General features: G+C 46.1%; 1 protein-coding gene across 9 annotated transcripts in view; it reads right to left on the reverse strand.

Annotated features, from left to right (window-relative positions):
• Positions 1 to 215: 215 nt before the first annotated feature.
• The window catches only part of LOC115202196 (teneurin-3), a 425097-nt gene continuing 403476 nt past the window's right edge, over positions 216 to 21836 (reverse strand). For all 9 annotated transcript variants that reach the window (XM_029766158.1, XM_029766159.1, XM_029766165.1 and 6 more), the window contains 13 exons: positions 21101 to 21202; positions 20744 to 20917; positions 19889 to 20499; positions 16966 to 17141; positions 15934 to 16169; positions 13631 to 13927; positions 9653 to 9878; positions 9105 to 9433; positions 8477 to 8985; positions 7954 to 8233; positions 7555 to 7822; positions 6850 to 6980; positions 216 to 5576 (listed from right to left, as the gene is read on the reverse strand). In XM_029766158.1, the coding sequence (XP_029622018.1) occupies positions 4821 to 5576; positions 6850 to 6980; positions 7555 to 7822; positions 7954 to 8233; positions 8477 to 8985; positions 9105 to 9433; positions 9653 to 9878; positions 13631 to 13927; positions 15934 to 16169; positions 16966 to 17141; positions 19889 to 20499; positions 20744 to 20917; positions 21101 to 21202 (4095 nt within the window). In that variant the 3' untranslated portion in view covers positions 216 to 4820. The remainder of the gene's footprint in view (positions 5577 to 6849; positions 6981 to 7554; positions 7823 to 7953; positions 8234 to 8476; positions 8986 to 9104; positions 9434 to 9652; positions 9879 to 13630; positions 13928 to 15933; positions 16170 to 16965; positions 17142 to 19888; positions 20500 to 20743; positions 20918 to 21100; positions 21203 to 21836) is intronic.

A 21836-nucleotide genomic window follows, 5' to 3' on the forward strand; every position in this document is an offset into this window, starting at 1 on the left:
GTGGATCTGCTAGCAGGTACTAAAAGCAAACATGGGATAGGTGTGTGTGTATGCATGATACGGACTGACTGTGTGTGTGTGTGTGTGTGTGTGTGTGTGTGTGTGTGTGTGTGTGTGTGTGTGTGTGTGTGTGTGTGTGTGTGTGTGTGTGTGTGTGTGTGTGTGTGTGTGGATCCAGTACGTTGAGAGTAAATAAAGAGCAGTTCAAGCCGAGCTTCAGAAACCTTTACAGTATGACATGTTTATTGTTATCATGATTGATCTCTGTTGGATCTTTAACATCTGGGAGATAAAAGGGATTGCATCCCGGGAAATTACCTTTCGGAGCTTACATTAAAATTGCACTTTAATTGCACTCTAAAACAGCAATGTTTGTTTATATAAAAACAATATCATTATGATGAAACTTTCACGGAGGATGTAGATTGAAAAAAATGAACAAATCTCTAAATAAATTAAAAAGATATGTTGTACCTTCTTTACAAAGAGAGGACTGACTGACACGTTACAATTAAGATCACTTTTCGCCCGTCTGTTTCATTTTCAGAGAAAGAAAATAAATGACAAAATACATAAAAAAATCTTTATCAAATTCCCTCAATCTCCAAACCCAAAACATCAGCTAACCTGTGACTCTGGACAACAGGGTCTTAATAAAAATAAAAATACATATTTTCTTTGCTCAAATTCCCAGCTAACACACAACCACCACACAACGTTGTCTCAACGTTGCAGTGTTTGCTGTCCCTTCAGATCTGTAAACTGTGTGACATCGCTAAACAGACGTGTGTTTTTTTTGTGATAGGGTGAGAGGTGGCTGTGGTGGTGCTAGTGGTGACATCACTATAGTCATCATTCTCCTTCTTTATCACTTATAAAAACAAAATGGCGGTAATATAATATTTATAACGACGCTGGCGCACAACTCAGCGTTACGGTCAGCAGTGGTCCCAATCCCATGAGCCTCTCCTTCTAAAGTCAGGAAGTTCTTTGAGAAAGGAAATTCCTCTACCTAATCACCGTCTTCAGACAAAGCGGAAGGTAGGTATGATGCCTTTTGAGACACTGATCTAAGGCCAGTTTTGTGTTTTACCCCCTAATGGTTAAGTAGGATTGGAGTTGGAGGCTGATCCTAGATCTGTGCCTAAGGGGAAGCTTCTACCCAGAGGACAGACATAAAGGTCTATGGCCTGGCATCGACCAGCACTTTAAGGTTATTGTATGGACTAAGCATTAAGCAATAACGCTGTTACATTGTAGTGCAATATAATACAGAAGCATTTAATCATGTAGACATGTAAATGTCTGTTCTAACATGGATGAGAAACAATGACTGACGGATGGATGGGCGTTTTACTTTGTAAGCATGCAAACAATACCCAGAACACACTGCTTCCTGCATGTTTGTGGGATGACCCCTTTTCAACCCCGAAACACCATATGCTCCCCTCCTTCTAGCACTTGTGTGTCCGCTCCAATAGGAGGTGTCTGACACATTGTTAGACTGCAACATTCTACTTAGTAAAACAGAACAGCACTAAAAGTGTGTGTTTGTCTAATTTGTGGGAAGTGTTATTTTGAGAGATCAGCCAAGTCAAAAGGAAAACTTTGTATGTTGAGTCTTAAGCCACTGTATGTGGCTGGGCTACTGCACTTTCGGCTGACGATGGGGGAGAGGGGGGCATCATAGTAGCAATGTGATACAGCAGGGGTAGGATCAACTAAGATTCCCCCTGCAGAATAAATGGCACATGGTACAGACCAAGACCAACCAATAACACCAGAGAAAATCTGACAACAATTTAGTAAAACCAACACGCAAACAACCTGGGAGTATAAGTCCTTCCACCTTCTGTCAACCTTGTCACACACATGAATAGAAAAATAAGCTAGGCAATACAATTCAATGATTGATATATATATATATATATATATATTGAAAAAATCATAAAGCAAAAAACAATACTTTCTCATTTGTCAAGTCTTTTTTTACAATCTGTTTACAAAAGAAACAGATTTGAACTACTGTATGGGGCGGTCACATTGACTGAAAAAGCAACATGGAAACATGAGAAACATTTGAGAACGGGTGTTGTAATCTTCTGTTTGGGTAGCAGGTTGACGCTTATTTTCATGAGTCTCGTCCTAGAGGCAGAACAGAGCGATTTCCCCTTAGGCCAGCTGGAAAGTCAAAGTTGGCTATATTGGAAAAATCCATGAAAACTAAAATTAGCTTTTTGGTCTTAATTCAAGGATAGGATTAGGCATTAGGGTTAGTAGTGTGGTTAAGGTTAGTGTTAATGTTATGACTTTATGGCTGTGCCAGCTACTGACCACTCTGCAGAGCTGCCTCCAGAACAACATTCATGATGAAAAACGCTAATCTGCGTTTGGGTATGGCTCCTGGGGATGTAGAGTTCGTGTGACTGGCAAAGTTTCCTCAAGTGTGGTTCAGATCATCACAACAAAAATCTTTGAAATGGTCATAGTTTGGTGTTAAAAAAACTTTTCTTTCTCTTTCTGTGGGTGAATATGTGTGTTATCCAGCCCCGGGAAGAGAGATGAGTAGGGAGTAGGGAGAGATAGTTCATAGTGCCGATGTCATCTTCATCGCCCTGGCAACTCCTTTACACTACACTCACTAGCCATTTAGGTTATGTCGGAAAAATTACCCAGAGTGCACATAGAGCCGTTTCTAGGCTTTCCCCAGGTTTATTCTCTCTCTCTTTTCCCCTCCGGAACTCGAGCTAAACTCTGCCCCTTTGCTCTATCTAATGAACTGTTTGATGTGATTCTGTTTGTAAGATCTGGCTTTCAAGCCATGTTTAGGATAAAAAGTAAAGTCGGAGGAATACATTTACGAGCATGATGTTAAATGGTCCCTTGGATTATGGTGGTGTTGCATCTGTTCAAGTCAAGAGGCTCGTATTTGGTTCTGTTCAGTTCTCACTGCTGCAGCCCTATCTGTGCTCTCTGTGCTGGTACAAGGAACATGAGTTCAGCTCTTCCTAACGTAGATAGAGAAAGAGCAAAGAGCTATAGTGGTTAGGACTGGAAAATTCTGGAAACGATCCCAAAATTACCAGGTTTTTCATAAATCTCGATTGGACGAATCTTCCAATTGGAATTTCTGGAAAACCTGGGAATTTTGGGAAAGTTTTGGGAATTTTCCCTCCTTAATAGTGATTATGAGAAGCCTTCACGCTTGAGCTGAGCAGAGATCTAAGAAACAGCCTGGTTTTGTTATAGGAAAGGCAGAAATTATATTTAGGTACGACAACCAAGATGTTTTGTTTTCAAACCCTCTAGCTGAGAAGGGCAAGCGGCCCTTCCTTGTGTCCTACTTAAAAGGACTTAAGGTTCAAAGGCTATTTCCACAAGGTAGGATATACTACCATACCGCACAGCCAAACTATTCTCCTGCTCTTGATAGTAGTAATGTAGTATTTCCTAAGATAAATGGTTGTCTGACTGACATCGACCATTCAACGGACACTTTTCTAATAAAAAATATAAGTGCCAAAACAAAACGTGGTTCATCTCAGATATCAGGGAATCTGATCAATGAAGGCAAGAAACTGTAAAACCCAAACCCGAATATTCTCAATGCAGAAATCAATAATACAGTAGGATTGATTTTTTTAAATGTTATTTCAATAAGCATTACCATGAATTATAATAGGATAAAATATTGAAAACTTAATGAAGAGTATAAACAGTAATGCATGACGAAGGAAAAAAAAAAATCTTAATATTTTTTACAATTTTATTTTTTATGTATAAACACTGTACATAAATTACTTTCTCTAAGAGGCTAATATTGATGTACGGATAAGTGTGGAATTTTTCATCTTAATAAAAAAATCCATAAAGATACTGTCTCACATTGTTTTTCAAAAGATTGGTTGGATATGATTCTTTCATTTCATTTAATTGATTAACTTCATACATACACACACATTGTCTCCATTGTATACACACACACGCACGCACGCACAGACAGACAGACAGACAGAGACAGACAGACAGAGAAAGACAGACAGACAGACAGAGAAAGACAGACAGACAGACAGACAGACAGACAGACAGACAGACAGACACGCACACAACCTCCCGATTCCCAAAACGTCCCACTTTGATCTAGTATTGGTAAAGAAGTCACTTAGTGGGAGCTGTTTTGTCCCTTTTAGAAAGAAAAGCAGAACAAGCAAGTGGTTTCAACAAGTGGTTTTAACTGTCGTGTTACCACCATTGGAGACCCATGGTCCTACTGCGAACAACAACACTACGCTTTTCAGTACGCAAAGGTCAAAGGTCAGTCGTCAGGATGTAGAATCAGATTATAGACGTTGTCCTTTGTAAGAAACAAGGCTTTTTTTCTATTAGTCCAGATGTGTTGTAGTGGTATGCGTATGTAAACACATTTCTTCTTTCTTTTTAAAATATTTTTTTCCGAAAGCAAATTCAGGAAGTCTATTTAAAAAACCCAAACTTTTTTTCACAAACTGAGAGTTTTGACTTTTTTTCTCTCTTTTCAAGAGAGTCCACAGTCCATTCAACGCTGTATCGCACGGGACAAACATCTGCGTCAGTTGGAGCCGTTTTGTTTGATTTTCAGGCCCCACAGTGGTAGTATTAGGTTTAGTTCAGTTTCAGATATTTCTACATTTTACTGCGTTTGTTTCAGCTAGGCGGCGCTAAACACAGCACTAGCCTGGACCCTCCCCTTTTTTAGAGAAATGAGGGGAGGCGAGGGAGGTTTGGGTGGAGGATTTGGAGGGGGTGGTCTCTTTGGCGGCCAGTGCCGAGGATTCTGTCTGTTACCTCTTCCCTATTTCGCTCTGCCTGAGGAACTGGATGTTGTTAGCGGAGTCTGCTAGCTCGGGGTACTGCTCTATGGAGAGGACGTAGTACCCGTCGTAGCCCAGCACCTTCCCTCCGCTCAGCAGCTGCCTCTTCTCCCCCTCCGTCCACAGCCTCACCCCCTCCTCCCCCTCCCTCACCCGTTGTTGCTCCCTGGACCAGGCGCTCGCCAACGCCTTCTGCCTGGCCTGCTCCAGCACACGCGCCTTCTCCTCGTCCAGAGTCATGCCGTAGCGCAAGTGGAGCGCCAGAGCGCCGTACTGCAGCTCCACGTCGGCGAAGCGCCGAGTTCTGCCGTTCACCACGGTGGTGGACTGGGACACGGTCACGTTGACTCCGTTCTCCAGCGACTTCCTCCCGCTTGTCAGCCTCAGCGCTCCCAGGTCGCTCTCCGGTAGGCTGGTCTTGATGAAGTAGTGCGTGTCGCGTCCCTCCACCGTGAAGTGTAGGTCCTCCAGGTAGAACGCATTGTTGAGGACGGCGGCGACCTTGATGCAGTCCTCGTTGGCGATATTCAGAGCGTTGGTGACCACACGGCCCTGCGTCACCGCCAACATAACACCCTTACCGATCAGCGACTTGGCGGTGGCGAACCACAGCCAGGGTTTCTCCCGGTTGGAGCGTCGGCGGCTCAGCTGGATCTCCGGCATCCTCTCGAAGGACAGGAAAGCCTTGGCTTGCCGGGTCACTTCCTGTTGCACCCCCGAGATGGACTGATGGGAGGAGTCAGAGAAGGAGGAGAAGAGAGGGAGGAGAGAGAGGAGAGAAAAGTCTAAGTTACACAGATATCAAATCCGAACTCTCTCTCCTTGTCATGGACAGATATAACTGAAACGTTTATAGGTTTGCTCTAGCCTCAGTACGTAAAGCCTGTTGTGTTTCTTTACCCACTGGGCACACTGTGGTTAAATCCACGTTGTTTCCATGTCATTTCAATGAAATTACGTTGAATCAACATAGAATAGATGTTGTAATTGACGTCTGTGACCGGTGGGTGGCTATTCCCCTAGTACTGTGTTATCTCAATAAAAACTCAATTATTTTCCAAAAAACGAGGGACAATATGAAACCAAATCGCAGATTGATATGGTGAAGAAGTGTCCCAGCTTCAGTCATTCAAAGGTTCCCTTTCTTCTAGAAATGTCCTATTTATATGGAGACAAAACACGGAATATTGTTTTAGCAAGAAAAAGATCACAGGGAAGACTTTGTTTGTTTGTCATGAGAAAAAACCCAACTACAACGACAGCAAAAAAGTTGTTTTTTAGATCAATGCTTAGTTAAAAAAAAAATATATATATATATGGTATTGTTGGGTTTGTGAGGAGCAACAGCACAGCTTGTTAATTTCACACAGAGAGAAGAAGAAGAAGCGACAGTCATGGCAACGTAGTTAAACCAATAAGGGACTCATTTGCACTTCAAATACGTGTGTATAATGACTTTTTTTAAAGACAAACCGGAGGATAATTCAGCTGCGGTATAATTGGTGTGTGTGTGTGTGCAATTTCTCTGTACTTTGTAGCCGTGGGTAAACTGTGGACCACCCTGAACGTTGTTTGTCTCTTCTTCACTGGCGGTGCGTCATAACAAGCTAAATCAACACGGTGGGTTGGTCGGTCTTCCAGCCAGCTGTGCTGTGAGATTGTGGTCATAGTTTCAGTTCCTCAGTACAACCACAGTACGGAAATGAGAGTGGAGATAGCTAGCTAAGGTTAATAAACCGCAGAGAGAGGTGGAGGGATATGACAGTAGAGATAGGGTAAATAAACTAGACTAGAGGGAGGGAGGCGGAGGGATACGTCATACCGGAAGGTTGTAATAAACCAGAATGAGGCGGCGGGATCAGACAGTGGAGATAGAGGGTAAATTAACCCCAGAGAGAGGCAGATAGTACGATATTGGCGATATAGAGTAAATAAGCAGAAGGGAGGGAGGAAGGGATAGGGGAGGATGGAGGTAGGAAGGCGGAGGGATACTACATACCGGCAGGTCGTCCCAGAGCTGGCTCTTCTTCATCTCCAGGGACGGCTGTGTGAGGTCGAACTTGGGGATGGGGAACCCGGGGATTGCGTTGTGAAGGTGGAACCCAAACGTCACCAGCCAGATATTGACATCTGTAACCATGGAAAAGTGAATTACATTGTGACCATGAGAGAATAGACCACTGAGGGAAATGATGTCCCAATGTTTCAGATTAGGATAGGACAAACTGGATTGTCCCGAGGGGAAAATAGTCATTTCGAGTCATACCTTTCATGTTTAGCCAGAACTATTATCATGTGGAAAGGGTAACTGCTGAAAACAATAGCAATATCATTGTGATGCATAGCAATGAGGTAATATGCACCGCTAGACAATTACTAAAGTTCACAGCCATAAAATATTCATACTAACAGGCTATTCACAATAGACTGTTTATCTATGGTCATCATGCAATGCCAACATGTCCCTACTGTATTGCCATAACAGGCCTTACTGTTCTACAGAGCAAGGTACCAGACATATATAATTGTATCTGCTTACCTAAGCTATAGGGAGTAAATCAGAGTGCATTAAAGGTCGCATCACAGTCTCTTATCTGTGATGTACTCCATTGGTGACATACTCGTTCTTCTATGAACCATCTAGAAGGTTTACGTCTTACATAAGCTATTAGCAGTCAACTAGAGTGAATTCACCGTCTCCCACCTGTGACGTACTCCTTGACCTTGTGAACTTTGCTGACAGGGTTGTTGTTCCGGAACATGTACAGGTTGAATGGTGCCGGGTCTTTCCCAACTCTCGTCCACGTCCCGATGTCTGGGGTGGTCCAGCGCCCCGCCGGGATGTCATAGTCCCGGTCGCCGAAATGCAGCAGGCGCGTCAGGGGGTCGTAGAGACCCCCGTGGAAGCCGATCACCAGGACAAAGTCGGGGTTGGAGTCAAAGTAGACCTCGCCGTAGGCCGTGTACTGCACCTAGAAAATAATCATGAAATACAATGAATAACTAACACCTCGCTGGATATGTAGATTTAGACTAGCTTTTATTCGACATAAAATCCAACTAACAACACATAGAGGATCGGGGACTGTACATGAAACCTTACCTGCTTCAAAAGAAGCCCATTACTACTGAACACTGCTAGAGGGGTTCCGGTGTTGTCACAGGCAATATAGAACTCCTCTCCGCTACTGATCTCCATGGCGAAGAGGTGTCCCTGCAGGTCGTAGTAGAGAGATGTGATCTCTGAGCTGCTGTGGTTGTAGACGTGAGTGATCCTGGTCGGGTAGTTCAGGTCTGCATAGAAGAACTGCAGGTGCTGGCCCAGGCTGGTTCTGGAGGCCACACGGCGGCCCAACCCGTCGTAGCGGTACTGGATGGTCCAACTGTTGGGGGAAGGGAGGGAGAGAGAGAGGGAGAGGGAAAGAGAGAGAGGGATTTTACAATTAGGAAACATTACAGAGTGTTAATAGCAGTGAATTATTTGAAACAATTTACACATTTACAAGAATTATCATCAAACAACACAATACAAATGAAATACACCCCCCCTGCAAAAAGTTTGGGTGTATGTTTACAGTGGGGTATGGATGGTACAGTCAGGTAAGGTCACCAATCATCCAACTAACCTATTGCCTTTGCTGTAGACGCGTTCTAGAAGGCCCTTGGAGTTGTACTCAAAGATCTCAGCTCCTCTCTGTCTCAGGAAGCCGTCATCGTCCAACCGGTACTGGACGTCCCCGAGCCGCGTGATGCGGTCTCGGAGGTCGTAGCGCAGCGGGGTGAGCCGGGCGCTGTTACCCGGGTTGAGCAGGTGGAGGTTGCCGTTCAGGTCGTAGTTGTAGCGCCACATCATCTTCTCGTTGAGGTAGACCGTCTGGAGCTGACCGTCCACGTCGTACTCGTAACCATACTTGGTCGTGTTGGCGAACGGTCCGATCTTGATCTCGCGTTTGGTCACCCGGCCCATGTTGTCATACTGGATGGTGATCCAGTACATGAGGGATCTGAAGATCTCGTACTGGATCTCCTTGATCCGTCCGTGGACGTCGAAGTGCTTGGTGTAGGTCATGACGGCCGTGGAGATGATCTGGTTGATGTCGTAGTAGATCACACCGAACTTTCCGAATTGTTCCACCTTCAAATCAAATTAAACGGGAATTAAAGTGCATTTAAATCACAAACACACTTTCAGTAAAATAATGAAATGTGAGAAAAGGTTTTTAAAAAGTTTTAGACGTGACTGAAGAACCTCACCTTCCCGGAGATGTCGTCAAACTGGTAGAGGTCGATGGGCAGCGGAGTCTCGTTGATGACAGCCTGCATGCTGGTGACCCGGAAGCTGTTGTCGTAGGTATAATCAAAGCGTGCGTTCACCATGCCGTCCTCACTGAACCGGAAAATCTGCCGGTCCACCAACGGTCCAATCTGCCGGTACCGGATGGAACAGATGAACCCTTCACTCTGAAGGTTCACCGTCTTCAGCACACCGGCTGTCTCATCGTAGGTGAAGCTAACCCTCGTAGAATCATACAAGATCTCCGCCATTTTGTTCTGTCTTCGGTACTTGTAGAGAATTCTACGACCTGTTGATATAGAAGTGGGTGGTTATTCTGTGTACAACACCAACATAAATTCCTAGCAATATTTGTTGAATGGCAATACAGTTTTAGGGAAGTTTTCTTAAAGTTTCTGAAAATGTTCTTTTTGTGATTAAAAAAAAAGTACTTGATGACAGACGAGACAAAGACGTTCGACACACTCAACGCATAACACAACCATAACAGTTCTGAAAGTTGTCTGACCTGTCCCAAGGTGGGCCACTCTGAGGAGCTGTCCGTCTTCGCTGTAGTCGACGGTGACCGAGGCGTTGCTCTCCGGGGGGTTGTAAATGTTGCGATAGTAGCCCAGGGAGCGGATGGTCTGCATGGTGTGACGGGCCACCGAAGGCATGGTGACAGCAGACAGGCGGTCCAACAGGTCGTAGTCAAAGATGTACTGACGCTGGCTGTGGAGCAGGAGCACCATGGACTGGAGGGAGGAGGATGGAGATGGAGGGAGGAGGAAAGGAGAGGAAAAGGAGGGTGGAGATGGGAGGAAAGGAGGAGGGGGAGTGATGAAAGGAAGAGAGAGAGAGAGGAACAATTAACGGCACAATTAATTCACTCTAATGTACATTATAAATTCAAATGGAGCGCTAAACCAGGTATTAACATTCCATTTCCTGAAAGATTTTCTCTCTTTTAATTGAGTTGTCCTTAACCTCCCTCCTTCTTCCCTCCCTCCTTCCTTCCGTCCCTCCCTACCTCTCAGTATCTAAACGCAGAACTCTGTTAAATGCACTCCACTGCATTAATTCTACAGTGTTCTGTAATTATTGGCCTTTGCTGGCACTCTCCTTTCTTCTCCTCCCGTGTGTGTGTGTGTGTGTGTGTGTGTGTGTGTGTGTGTGTGTGTGTGTGTGTGTGTGTGTGTGTGTGTGTGTGTGTGTGTGTGTGTGTGTGTGTGTGTGTGTGTGTGTGTGTGTGTCTGTGTGTGTGTGGGGGGAGTAGAGTAGGGTCTACCTACTAATCTAATAGATGTAGGCACCAGCGGAAGTCACAATCACTTAGCCAAACAGCAGGTAATTAGCTACTTTGCATAGCGGCGGGGGGGAGAGTGGAAGTGGATGACTACATCTGAAATGGCACCCTGTTCCCTATGTAGTGCAATACTTTTGACCAGGGCCCATGGGGCTGTGGCTAAAAGTACTGCACTACATAGGTGAATCGGCTGCCATTTGGGACGCAGTCGTTATGCTAGTTAGCGGACGGTTGGTCGTAATTTCAACAACAACATTTTCTTACTGAAGAATGAGGCCCATAAGTAAGAAGGAGGAAGGTACGGCTCAGAATAGATGAGCAGAGTGCACCTTAGAGAGTCAATAACAACAACAACACTCCAGTCCCTCCAGGATTCAGATATGCATCTTTGTCTGCCTCAGTGCCTTAATGTGTGTGTGTATTGTGTGTGTGTGCGTACGCGGTGGTCTCTCTCTCTCTCTCTACAGAGGGAGTCTGCCTGGAGGATCCTTCACCTTGTCTGTCATACCTGGACAGACATTAACACAAGCTCCCCAGGCACTGTGTTCGTGTCCCTGTGTATGTTTGTCTGTCTGTTTCTCTGTATGTGTGTGTGTGTGTGAGTGTGTGGCTACTGTGGAAACATATGTTTGGCCGGGGATATTTCTCTTGCTGGTCACTCTACCAGAGCTCTTGGCTGGCAGGTAACCACCGGGTGGGTGGGTGGTGGGTGTGTTGTTGTGTGTGTGTGTGCAGGCAGGCGGACGACGACGACCGGGTGGGAGGGAAGGTGTTGTGGGAAACCATACATATTGAATGAGCGAACAGACAAAGGCACGCACACACTTTTCAGCCCTGTTTCAAACTTATACTGACCTGAAATATAAACAATTTCAAAGATTTTACTGAGTTACAGTTCATAAGGAAATCAGTCGATTGAAATCAATTCATTAGGCCCTAATCTATGGATTTCACATGACTGGGAATACAGATATGCATCTGTTGGTCACAGATACCTTAAAAAAATAAACGTTTGGGCGTGGATCAGAAAACCAGTCAGTATCTGGTGTGACCACCATTTGCCTCATGCAGCGAGACACATCTCCTTCGTATAGAGTTGATCAGGCTGTTGATTGTGGCCTGTGGAATGTTGTCCCACTCCTCTTCAATGGCTGTGCGAAGCTGCTGGATATTGGCGGGAAGTTGAACACGCTGTCGTACATGTCGATCCAGCGCATCCCAAACATGCTCAATGGGTGCCTTGTCTGGTGAGTATGCAGGCCATGGAAGAAATGGGACATTTTAAGCTTCCAGGAATTGTCCACAGTTCCTTGCGACTTGGGGCCGTGCATCATCATGCTGAAACATGAGGTGATGGCGGTGGATGAATGGCACGACAATGGGTCTCAGGATCTCGTCACGGTATCGATTGATAAAATGCAATTGTATTCATTGTGTCTAGTTTATGCCTGCCCATACCATAACCCCACTGCCACCATGGGCCACTCTGACATCAGCAAACCGATCGCCCATACACGTGGTCTGCATTTGTGAGTCCGGTTGGACGTACTGCCAAATTCTCTAAAACGACGTTAGAGGAGGCTTATGGTGGAGAAATGAACATTCAATTCCCTGGCAACAGCTCTGGTGGCTATCCCTGCAGTCAGCATGGCAATTGCACGCTCCCTCAAAACTTAAGACATCTGTGGCATTGTGTTGTGGGACAACATTTCTGGGATCTTTTATTTCAGCTGATGAAACATGGGACCAACACTTTACATGTTGCGTTTATATTTTTTGTTCAGTGTAGTTTGTTTGTCATTATGTAAACGTAACCTCTGTGATCGTCTCTACAGTTTGTCCTGGAAGTGAGAACGGAGAAAAGTTTCTGCTACTCTGGGGAATCAGCTTGGGATCTCTATCTCTCTCTGTCCCACCCACCCGCCCACCCACCCACCCACCCACCCCCCCTCTCTCTCTCTCTGTTCCACCCTCTATCGCTCACTCTATTTCTTCTCTCTCTCTCTGTTCTCTCTGTGTTGTGTCCCTGTGGCCTCCCCATGCTGTCTAAACCCCGGCTCCAGCCTCCTCCGCTCCCCTGGGTCTCGTTTCCATAACTCTGGTCTTCACTAGTCCCTCTTAAGCCATCGCTCTGTACACTAACATCCACAAACAATGTCCGTTTTATCTCCCTGCTGTTGCTCTCTCTCTCTCTCTCTCTCCCCTCCCTCTCTTTGTCTCTCTCTCTATATATCCCTTACTACCTAAAGGGAATATGGTCCTTTTATAGTCTGTGCAGATTCCCTTGTATATTTTTCAAAGCATCTTTTCGGTTTTGACACTCATAGCTTTCAAGGGGGCCTTCAATTACGTTTGTGGCTTTTTTTTATTTTTCACTGTTTTCATCTTCAGAAAATAACCTTGTGTTTTTTGTGCTGACAATGAAAATAGACGACAATCCACTAATCCTTTTGTCACAGGAGACGCGCCGGTCTCTACAGATTTGAACAGCTCGTCCATGGGTAGAGAGGGACAGAAAGTGGTTGTGTTTGTGTGTGTGGGTGTATGGGTAAAGCTGACTGGGCGTGCATAGGGGAGAATCACAGTGTACTTAGCACCTGACGCTGTAATGCCAGGGTGTAGGAACACTGATGCGTTAGCACACAGCGGAGCGGAGTTTAACGGTGACATTGTGACAGTAAACAAGCGGCGCTGCGTATGACATTGACCATACCGGTTCAGCTACTCACCAAAACACTAGTTGGAATGCAATAGATCGGTGATGCAAGTGCATTCACACTAAGTCATCAAGTACTTGTTCACAATGTTTTTGCATTGTCAATATGGGGTGTTTGCTGGTGTTGCTGATCATGGCACCAGAGTGTGTGTATGTGTGTGTGGGTGTGGGTTTTGAACTGGCAGCACGTTCCCCAACTGGCAGCACGTTTTCTGAGAAAAAAAATATAAAAGACTGTAAAAACACCAGGAAATCAGCTCCAAGTGATTTTAATTGAAGAAATCTGTTCCCAAGTATTCCCACGCATAATAGAGATATATGTGATTGTGTACAAATGTAAGCAAGGTTTGAAATGATTATGTTTTAGTCAAACATTATATCTGTTTGGGCTTCTTGCGGTCAATTTGCAGTCTACTAAATGATGTCCCGGCCCCTCTGACCATCCGGTTCAGAATCTAGTTGATGATCCCTAGTCTAGTTCCTACCTTATCCAGGTATGTATAACTCCAGGTCTTTCCATCGGCGAACACTCGGGACACAATCCTCCCTTGACCATCGTACTCCACCCTCTCTGTGGTGGGACCCCTCTGTAGGCTGGTCACCTGCCCCGTGCTGGAGTAGGTAAGGTTGACTGACAGCAGCTTACTGCTGGGGACCCACAGAGTAGGGTGGCCCTGGGTGTCATATACGATCTTCAGCAGGAACTTCCTGTGATCGTCGTAGATCTTTTCTGTCCGGAGAGTTCGGTCGTAATCCACCGAGAGAAGGTTTCTGCCATTCACCTTCAGAGAAAAGAAGAAGGGTTGGACAGTTTTAACTTACATATTGTAAAAATCCAATAAAAAGGTTTGCAGTCTAAGGAGTAATGTTTATTAACAATACATTATTTGGACTTTATTCAGATTCGGACAGATTGCTGAACTTTTAAAACAAAAATCTAACAAACACACAGGAGAAATTATGAAACTGTGAACTGAACCGGCTTTCAAAGTAAATTCCCGACACAGAACCGCTATTTATCGCCTCGCAATGACCCCGCTGTTTGTTTAAACCGCTATTTACCGTGATCGATTCTCAAGAGCGACACTAAATTCATTGAAGGGATTTTTAGCATTCGATTAGCCGTTATTGTGAAGGGACTTTCATTAAAGTGAGAGACTGGCTGGCGTGTATTCAAACTCTTTGCTTTTGACTGCTTTCATAAATTACCCCCCCTAGGAATTTAGCGAGGTGGAGAGACAGAGAGACAGAGAGAATGAGAAAGAGAGAGAAAGAAAAAGAGAGAACCAGAATGACCGAGAAAGAGAGCGAGAGAGAGAATAAGAATAATATTGTGGCGGTAACCACTCAGTCTCTCTCTCAGCCTAGTGGGAGCTGAGACTCATTTGAAGATGACAGGGGCCTTCGGAATGCCGCCGAGACACACCGAGACACACCGAGACACTAGCCAACAGAACGTAACCCCCGCCTCAATTTATTCCCCCATAAGAAAGCATGTCACTTCCTGCTGGGATGGATGCCATGGGGACACCCACCTAGCCTACATGCCCCCACCCCCATCAGGTTTTCATGTTGCCAGCAAAATGAAGGAACGAGAAAAAAAACGAGAGAAAAAAACAGCAGAGGATAGATGTCAATATGGCCCTCATGTTTTTTTTTGTTGTAAGCGAAGGCCCCTGATTCCTCCTGGACATTCTTCAGTAATGAGACGAGGAGGCTGAGATCCAGACAGAAATAAGATGCGTCCCAAATGCCACCCTACTCTCTACATAGCGCACATACAGTGTCCCTATGGGTCTTGGTCAAAAGTAGTGCACTGTATAGGGAATAGGGTGCCATTTGTGACATAGTCTTTGGAGAGAGAGATGAAGACAGACACTGGAAGGAGGAGTGGTTAATACCTTGGAGACCAGCCCTCTTCTCTGACAGAGGGAGCGGCTCAGAATATGCAACCCCACGATTAGATGTAGCAGGAAGTGTGTGTGTGTGTGTGCGTCGTTGTGTGTCCCATTCGTTTTAGTTCACATACAGGAGGCATCAGATATGGGAATTAGGGAATGAACCTTTAAGGACTCAGCGGGAAAACCAAAGTAAACCTTTTCCTTTTGTTGGATAGATGGTAATGACTTTCAGATATTGTCTTTGATGTTGGCAGAGACAAAACATTCTGACAATAAAGCATCATCGTCCCTCGATAACCGCTGACAAACTGTCACTAATTTGAGCCGTTTAGAAGGTGATAACGAGGAGACGGAAGCGTTGACAATGAACCCGAAGACTGTTTGATATGGAAAATAGTCTCACTCCCTTTCAGTGGTTAAATCCATATCGTAGTTAGCAACAAACCGCGACCAAGACCCGTCCTATATTGTAGCCTATGTCTGAATGATGTCGTGGTAAAAACGAGAAGGAAGTGGCAGCCAAAGATCTGACTAAATCCCCTCCAAGGGAAGAGAGTGAAACCCCAACTGTTAGAATCCACATATGAAACCTCTAGACAGGTAGTAATGATGTTTTAACCAGCTATGCCTGTTGGGAAGTGTTTGAAAGGTGCCAAGCTCTCACAGCAAAAATGTTTTTAAAGAAAGCCCCAACCTCCACATCCGCCTACAAAACAAAACGGCAGCTCCTCAGCCTTATGCCTAACTCTAAATCAAGACCAAATACCTCATTTACCTCTTCATATATTTTGATGATATAGCTAATTGACTTTGCAGCTTAAACAAAACAATCCAAATAAAATGGCCACCACTCTCCTCTTCCTCCCGCCATCATCCTCCCTTCTCACCCTGAGCTTCCTTCCGAACACGATGACTTTCCCCCGGGTCTGCTCTTTGCGGAAGCGCCACTCCACCAGGTTCTGGCCGTTCTCCCCGGGCAGCGTCATGTTCCTCCGTGCCACCGTGGGGTTGGCAGCGCCTGCCAGGATGTGGGGCTCCGTCTGGTAGTGTGTGTCCATCCCGTTGGCATAAATCACCCTCAGAGAGTGGTCGTAGCCCACCTGGTAGCTGTTCCTTAGTTGGTCTGTGGTGGAGAGAAAGAAAGAAAGTCGAAAATGTTTTAGTTCGAGTCCTGAATGCTGATTGGCTGACAGCCGTGGTATATCAGACCGTATACCGTGGGGACAACATTTTTAATCCTATAATTACGTTGGTAACCAGTTTATAATAGCAACAAGGCACCTCGGGGGTTTGTGGTACATTGCCAACATACCACGACTAAGGGCTGTATCCAGGTACTCCACGTTGCGTCGTGCATAAGAACAGCCCTTGGAATATTGTGGAATATTGGTCATATACCACACCACCTCGGGCCTTATTGCTTAAATAAGCAACATCTGATTTCAGATTTGAGAACCCCATTCTCCCCTTCTGTTACATAAAGGATGGAAGATTCCTATGTTGGGCCTGCATTGATAGAACCCTTCAAGGTTCCTCTCCTCTCCTCTCCTCTCCTCTCCTCTCCTCTCCTCTGTCTACAAACAGACAGTTACTGTTGTATGATTAAGTATATTGATCTCTGAGCTGTCTTTATTTTATGACCTCTTTAATAATGAAAGGGGATCAGGGATTAATGCCCATTGAGTAATTGGTGAAGTCGTTAATATTGTGTTGACGTTTGACTAATCAATGCTTTTGGTTATCAATGTGGTGCATTAATATTCATGACTGGTACTCACAACGTTGACACACACACACACACACACACACACACACACACACACACACACACACACACACACACACACACACACACACACACACACACACACACACACACACACACACACACACACACACTCCTCCCCACCTCTACTTACCCTGGACCAGTGTGTAGAAGGAGTCGATGGAGGAGAGGTTAGTGGTGATGCTGACGTCCTCGTCGCGGCCGGACGTCTCAATGTCCACCGTGATGGCCCCGGTCATGTCCCCGTGCAGGTTGGTCACCACCCCCGTAGGGAACGTCACATTGGTTAGACGACCCTCACTGTCATAACTGGAGGGAATGGAGATAGATAGAAAGAAAGAAAGGGGAAGAAGAGAAAGAGAGAGGGAGAGAAGACAGAGAGAGAGGAGAGAAGATAGTGAGAGGAGAGAAGATAGTGAGAGGACAGAAGACAGAGAGAGGGAGAGAGAGAGGAAAGAAGACAGAGAGAGAGAGGGAGAGAGAGGAGAGAAGACAGAGAAAGGGAGAGAGGAGAGAAGACAGAGAGAGAGGAGAGAAGATAGAGAGAAGGAGAGAGAGAGGAGAGAAGATAGTGAGAGGAGAGAAGACAGAGAGAGGGAGAGAGAGAGGAGAGAAGACAGAGAGAGAGAGAGGGAGAGAGAGAGAGGAGAGAAGACAGAGAAAGGGAGAGAGGAGAGAAGACAGAGAGAGAGGAGAGAAGATAGAGAGAAGGAGAGAGAGAGGAGAGAAGACACAGAGAGAGAGAGGAGAGAAGACAGAGAGAGGGAGAGAAAGGAGAGAAGACAGAGAGAGAGGAGAGAAGATAGAGAGAAGGAGAGAGAGAGGAGAGAAGACACAGAGAGAGAGAGGAGAGAAGACAGAGAGAGGGAGAGAAAGGAGAGAAGACAGAGAGAGGGGAGAAGACAGAGGGAGAGCGAGAGAGAGGGGAGACAGAGGGAGTGAGAGAGGGAGAGAGAAGGGAGAAGACAGAGGGAGAGAGAGAGAGGGGAGACAGAGGGAGTGAGAGAGAGAGGGAGAGAGAAGGGAGCAGGGAGAGAGAGGGGAGACAGAGGGAGAGAGAGGGGAGAAAAATAGGAAAATAAAATTGTATGGAATTGTTTTAAGAATGTCATACCAAGAAGAATTTAGCTATTTGATTTTGAATTTTAAGACCTCTTGAAGTATCCCAAAAAATATATATTTGTATCTTTACTGCTATTAGCCCATACAAACACATTGAATAACAGATTCACTACATGGAACAACAGATAGTCCCACCAAAAATATCAAAAGGAAGTTTGTTTCTCAGTGTCTCTCCTATATCTGAGAGATATAAGAAAGATCAGGTATTCTTTATTTTATTTTTGTACATGTATTTAAGGATACAGTCAGACACTGTAGAACTGTAGTCAACGACTTCCTCTGGCATTGTGATGTTGAATAGAGAGTTAGCAGGTAGCAGGTTGAGGGGACGATGTATGAATGGCTGCTGGTTTTTATGAGGGGATAGGGGTCAGGGTTTGGGTTTGGGTTCAGACTCAGAGGCAGTCTTTTTGACAAGGGCTCTGTGGTAAAAGTTTGGGGCTATGGGAGCTGTAGTATGGTGGAACACACTGCAAAGAGAACAACCTGCCTGGCTAGCTGACTAGGGTCTTTGCTGTCCCATATGGCTGGGAGTCTATTTTGGTGCCTGGAGGGAGTGTCAGTGTGTGTGTGTGTGTGTGTGTGTGTGTGTGTGTGTGTGTGTGTGTGTGTGTGTGTGTGTGTGTGTGTGTGTGTGAGCTAGCCTACTATCACATTTAGAGAGAGATGTAGTGACAGCCCTGTGTCTGCTGGTGTATGTCTGCTCTGGGAGTAACAAGCACTTTGTGACTCTCTGTCTCACACTCTTCTCTTTCTCCTCTCTCTGTTCTCCCACTCTCTCCTTCCCTCTCTCCCTCCATATTTCCTCCATGGTGACAGTGGGTGTGGCTCCCAGATGAGCTCCCCTCCAAGCATGACACACACACACAGACACACAGACACAGACACACACACACACACACACACACACACACACACACACACACACACACACACACACACACACACACACACACACACACACACACACACACACACACACACACACGTGTTGGAACGCGGTGCAAGTACAGTACAAGGTGAAACGGAACCGCAAGTTTTCTATGAAGATTTCCCCTGAGTTGTGTGGCGTGTGTGTGTATGTGAGTGTGTGTGTATGTGAGTGTGTGTGTGAGTGTGTGGTTTTGCTGAGCAGGCATTGTTCAGCCCCTGCCTTACTGATAGTGATCAGATGAAAGGGCAGAAAAGATGTCTGCTGGGTCTATAGTATACACACAACCAATCACTAGAAGATAGGATGATGTAGGACATCTTCATGTTGTCAGAGTTAGGACTTAAGGGACAAGGGACACTCACAAAAAGGGGGACACTGACACTTCCTTACACTGTCTTAGAGGACAACAGAGGGAGAGAGCAGCTTTCTGAAACACAACCAGTTGGGCAGTCAGTTTTGAGTCAGATTGTCAGTCAGTCAGATAGTCAGTCAGTCAGATAGTCAGTCAGTCAGTCTATCAGTCAGTCTATCAGTCAGATAGTCAGTCAGTCTATCAGTCAGTCTATCAGTCAGATAGTCAGTCAGTCTATCAGTCAGATAGTCAGTCTATCAGTCAGTCTATCAGTCAGATAGTCAGTCAGTCTATCAGTCAGATAGTCAGTCAGTCTATCAGTCAGTCTATCAGTCAGATAGTCAGTCAGTCTATCAGTCAGATAGTCAGTCAGATAGTCAGTCAGTCAGATTGTCAGTCAGTCTATCAGTCAGATAGTCAGTCAGTCAGATAGTCAGTCAGTCTATCAGTCAGATAGTCAGTCAGATAGTCAGTCAGTCAGATAGTCAGTCAGTTTGTCAATCAGATAGTCAGTCAGATAGTTAGTCAGTCAGATAGTCAGATAGTCAGTCAGTCAGATAGTCAGTCAGTTTGTCAGCCAGATAATCAGCCAGATAGTCAGATAGTCAGTCAGGAAGGGGTCTTTGCTGGTCAGTAAGTCCCACTTACTCATAGAAGGTGGTCCATCCTATCTGTATGGTCTTGGTGGCGAGCAGCCCACTGTTGCCGTGGTAGGTGAACAGCACCAGCTCTTGTCCCTGGGCCGTCAGTGTCTTCAACCCGCCATTGGTCCCGATTGTCAGCCAGATCACCTGGTTGTCCGGGGCAACGATCCGCACCGGCATCCGATTGGGGTCGCGGCGGATCCTCAAGGTGTTGCCACTACTATCCGTCACCGCTGTAATGTCCTCCTCGTTGCTATAGCTGAAGTTGTACTTGTAGTCACCGGTGACGAGAGACATGGTGAACTGGTGGGTTCCGTTGGAATCAAACACGTAGAGCTCCTGGGACGACGGCGAGGCCACCTCGAAGGAGCCCGGGCCGGAAACGGCGGAGCCCGACGGCGGCTGGTTGCGGCGGACGGCGCGGATGCGGATGTTGCCCAGGTCGGCCACATAGAGCGTACCGTCGGGCGAGACGACAAGCGAGGAGGGCGAGTTGAGGCGGGCGTCTTTGGCGTAGCCGTCGCCCGTCTGGTAGCAGTCGCAGTTGGCGTCGTTCTTGCAGTCGCAGTCGGACAGAGCTCCGGCCAAGGGTGTGATCTCGCCGTCCGTGGACACCTACATGTACATGTAAAGTTGAATCACTTAGCAGATGCTCTAATCCACAGCCACTTACAATCGGTGCAACGAGGGTAAAAACAATGACATAACAATCATTGAAAGATATTCAAAATAGGCGCCATCTGAAAAAGCAGTGCCAGCAAGAACGACAAATACAACAGTACGTTGTTCTTGGTCTTTTTCCCCCCCTTCGTTTGCGTCTCATGACATATTATTGTACTATATTACAATACTGTATCACCTGGCGGATGCGGTGTATCTTCTTCTCATCCGTCTCGGCGATGTAGAGCACGCCGCTGTAGGAGAGGGCGATGGCAGCAGCTCCCTCCAGCATGGTCTGCACCGCCCGCTTGCCCAGCGTGTATTCTATACCTGGCACCTGGCAGTGCATGGGACGTCCCGCCACGATGCGCACCTGTTGGGACACAGCAACAACGCAAGTCAAAGAGGTGACAGGTATCTTGACGAAGGCTTATTCAGCCCCAATGTGGTCGGTGCATCCTATTTCGCCTTACCTATCATGCATTGTTCCCACTACCAGCATGAACCTATTTGTGTATGTAATAGAAGTGTTCCTATGTGGGAGTGTGATGGTCACCTGTCTGTTCTCAGTGATCTGCAGCACCACATTGTTGTCCAGGACATAGATGGAATTATCCATAGGGTTGATGGCCAGGGCTGTGGGCCACTCCAGACGAACCTACAGCAGAGCAGAGATTAGATTCCATTTATTAGGATCCTCATTATCCGACGCCAAGGGAGACAGCTAGCCTTACTGTGGTCCGACACATAACCAAAAAGACATTACAGGCCCCAAAAACACTGAACAATTTACATCCACTTAAAGGAGAACAAAAAGAAATCAACAGGAACCTTTATTAGCCTCAAGGGGTGAAAACTCTTCGCAAAACGACAGAAACAAACAAATCAACACAGAACAGATGAGATGTGAGTCTAGTGCTGCTTTGCACCCCCCCCCCCCCTCCGCCCCCTCTACTCCCTCCTCCCCCCTCTACCCCCTCCTCCCCCCTCTGAGCGTCTGGCTGTGACACTGATGAAGAAAGATCCTTTACTTCTCAGGACTTATACATTGTGTGCTTCGCTCTGATTCAATTTAAATCATCCACCGGGTCATTTATTACATTTTAAAACAAACACACACACACACACAGGTGCGCACACACACACATGCAGGCCCACACTCACTTACGCATGCACACACCCGCGCACACACGCGCGCACACCCCGACACACACTCTGCGAAATGATGCGCTCCCTCATCGCCTGAGGGAAGCAACTCTCTGCCGGCAAAACAAAGAGGAGAGAGAAAGAGA

The sequence above is a fragment of the Salmo trutta genome, chromosome 11 (genome assembly GCF_901001165.1).
Source record: "Salmo trutta chromosome 11, fSalTru1.1, whole genome shotgun sequence".
NCBI classification, from domain to species: Eukaryota; Metazoa; Chordata; class Actinopteri; order Salmoniformes; family Salmonidae; genus Salmo; species Salmo trutta.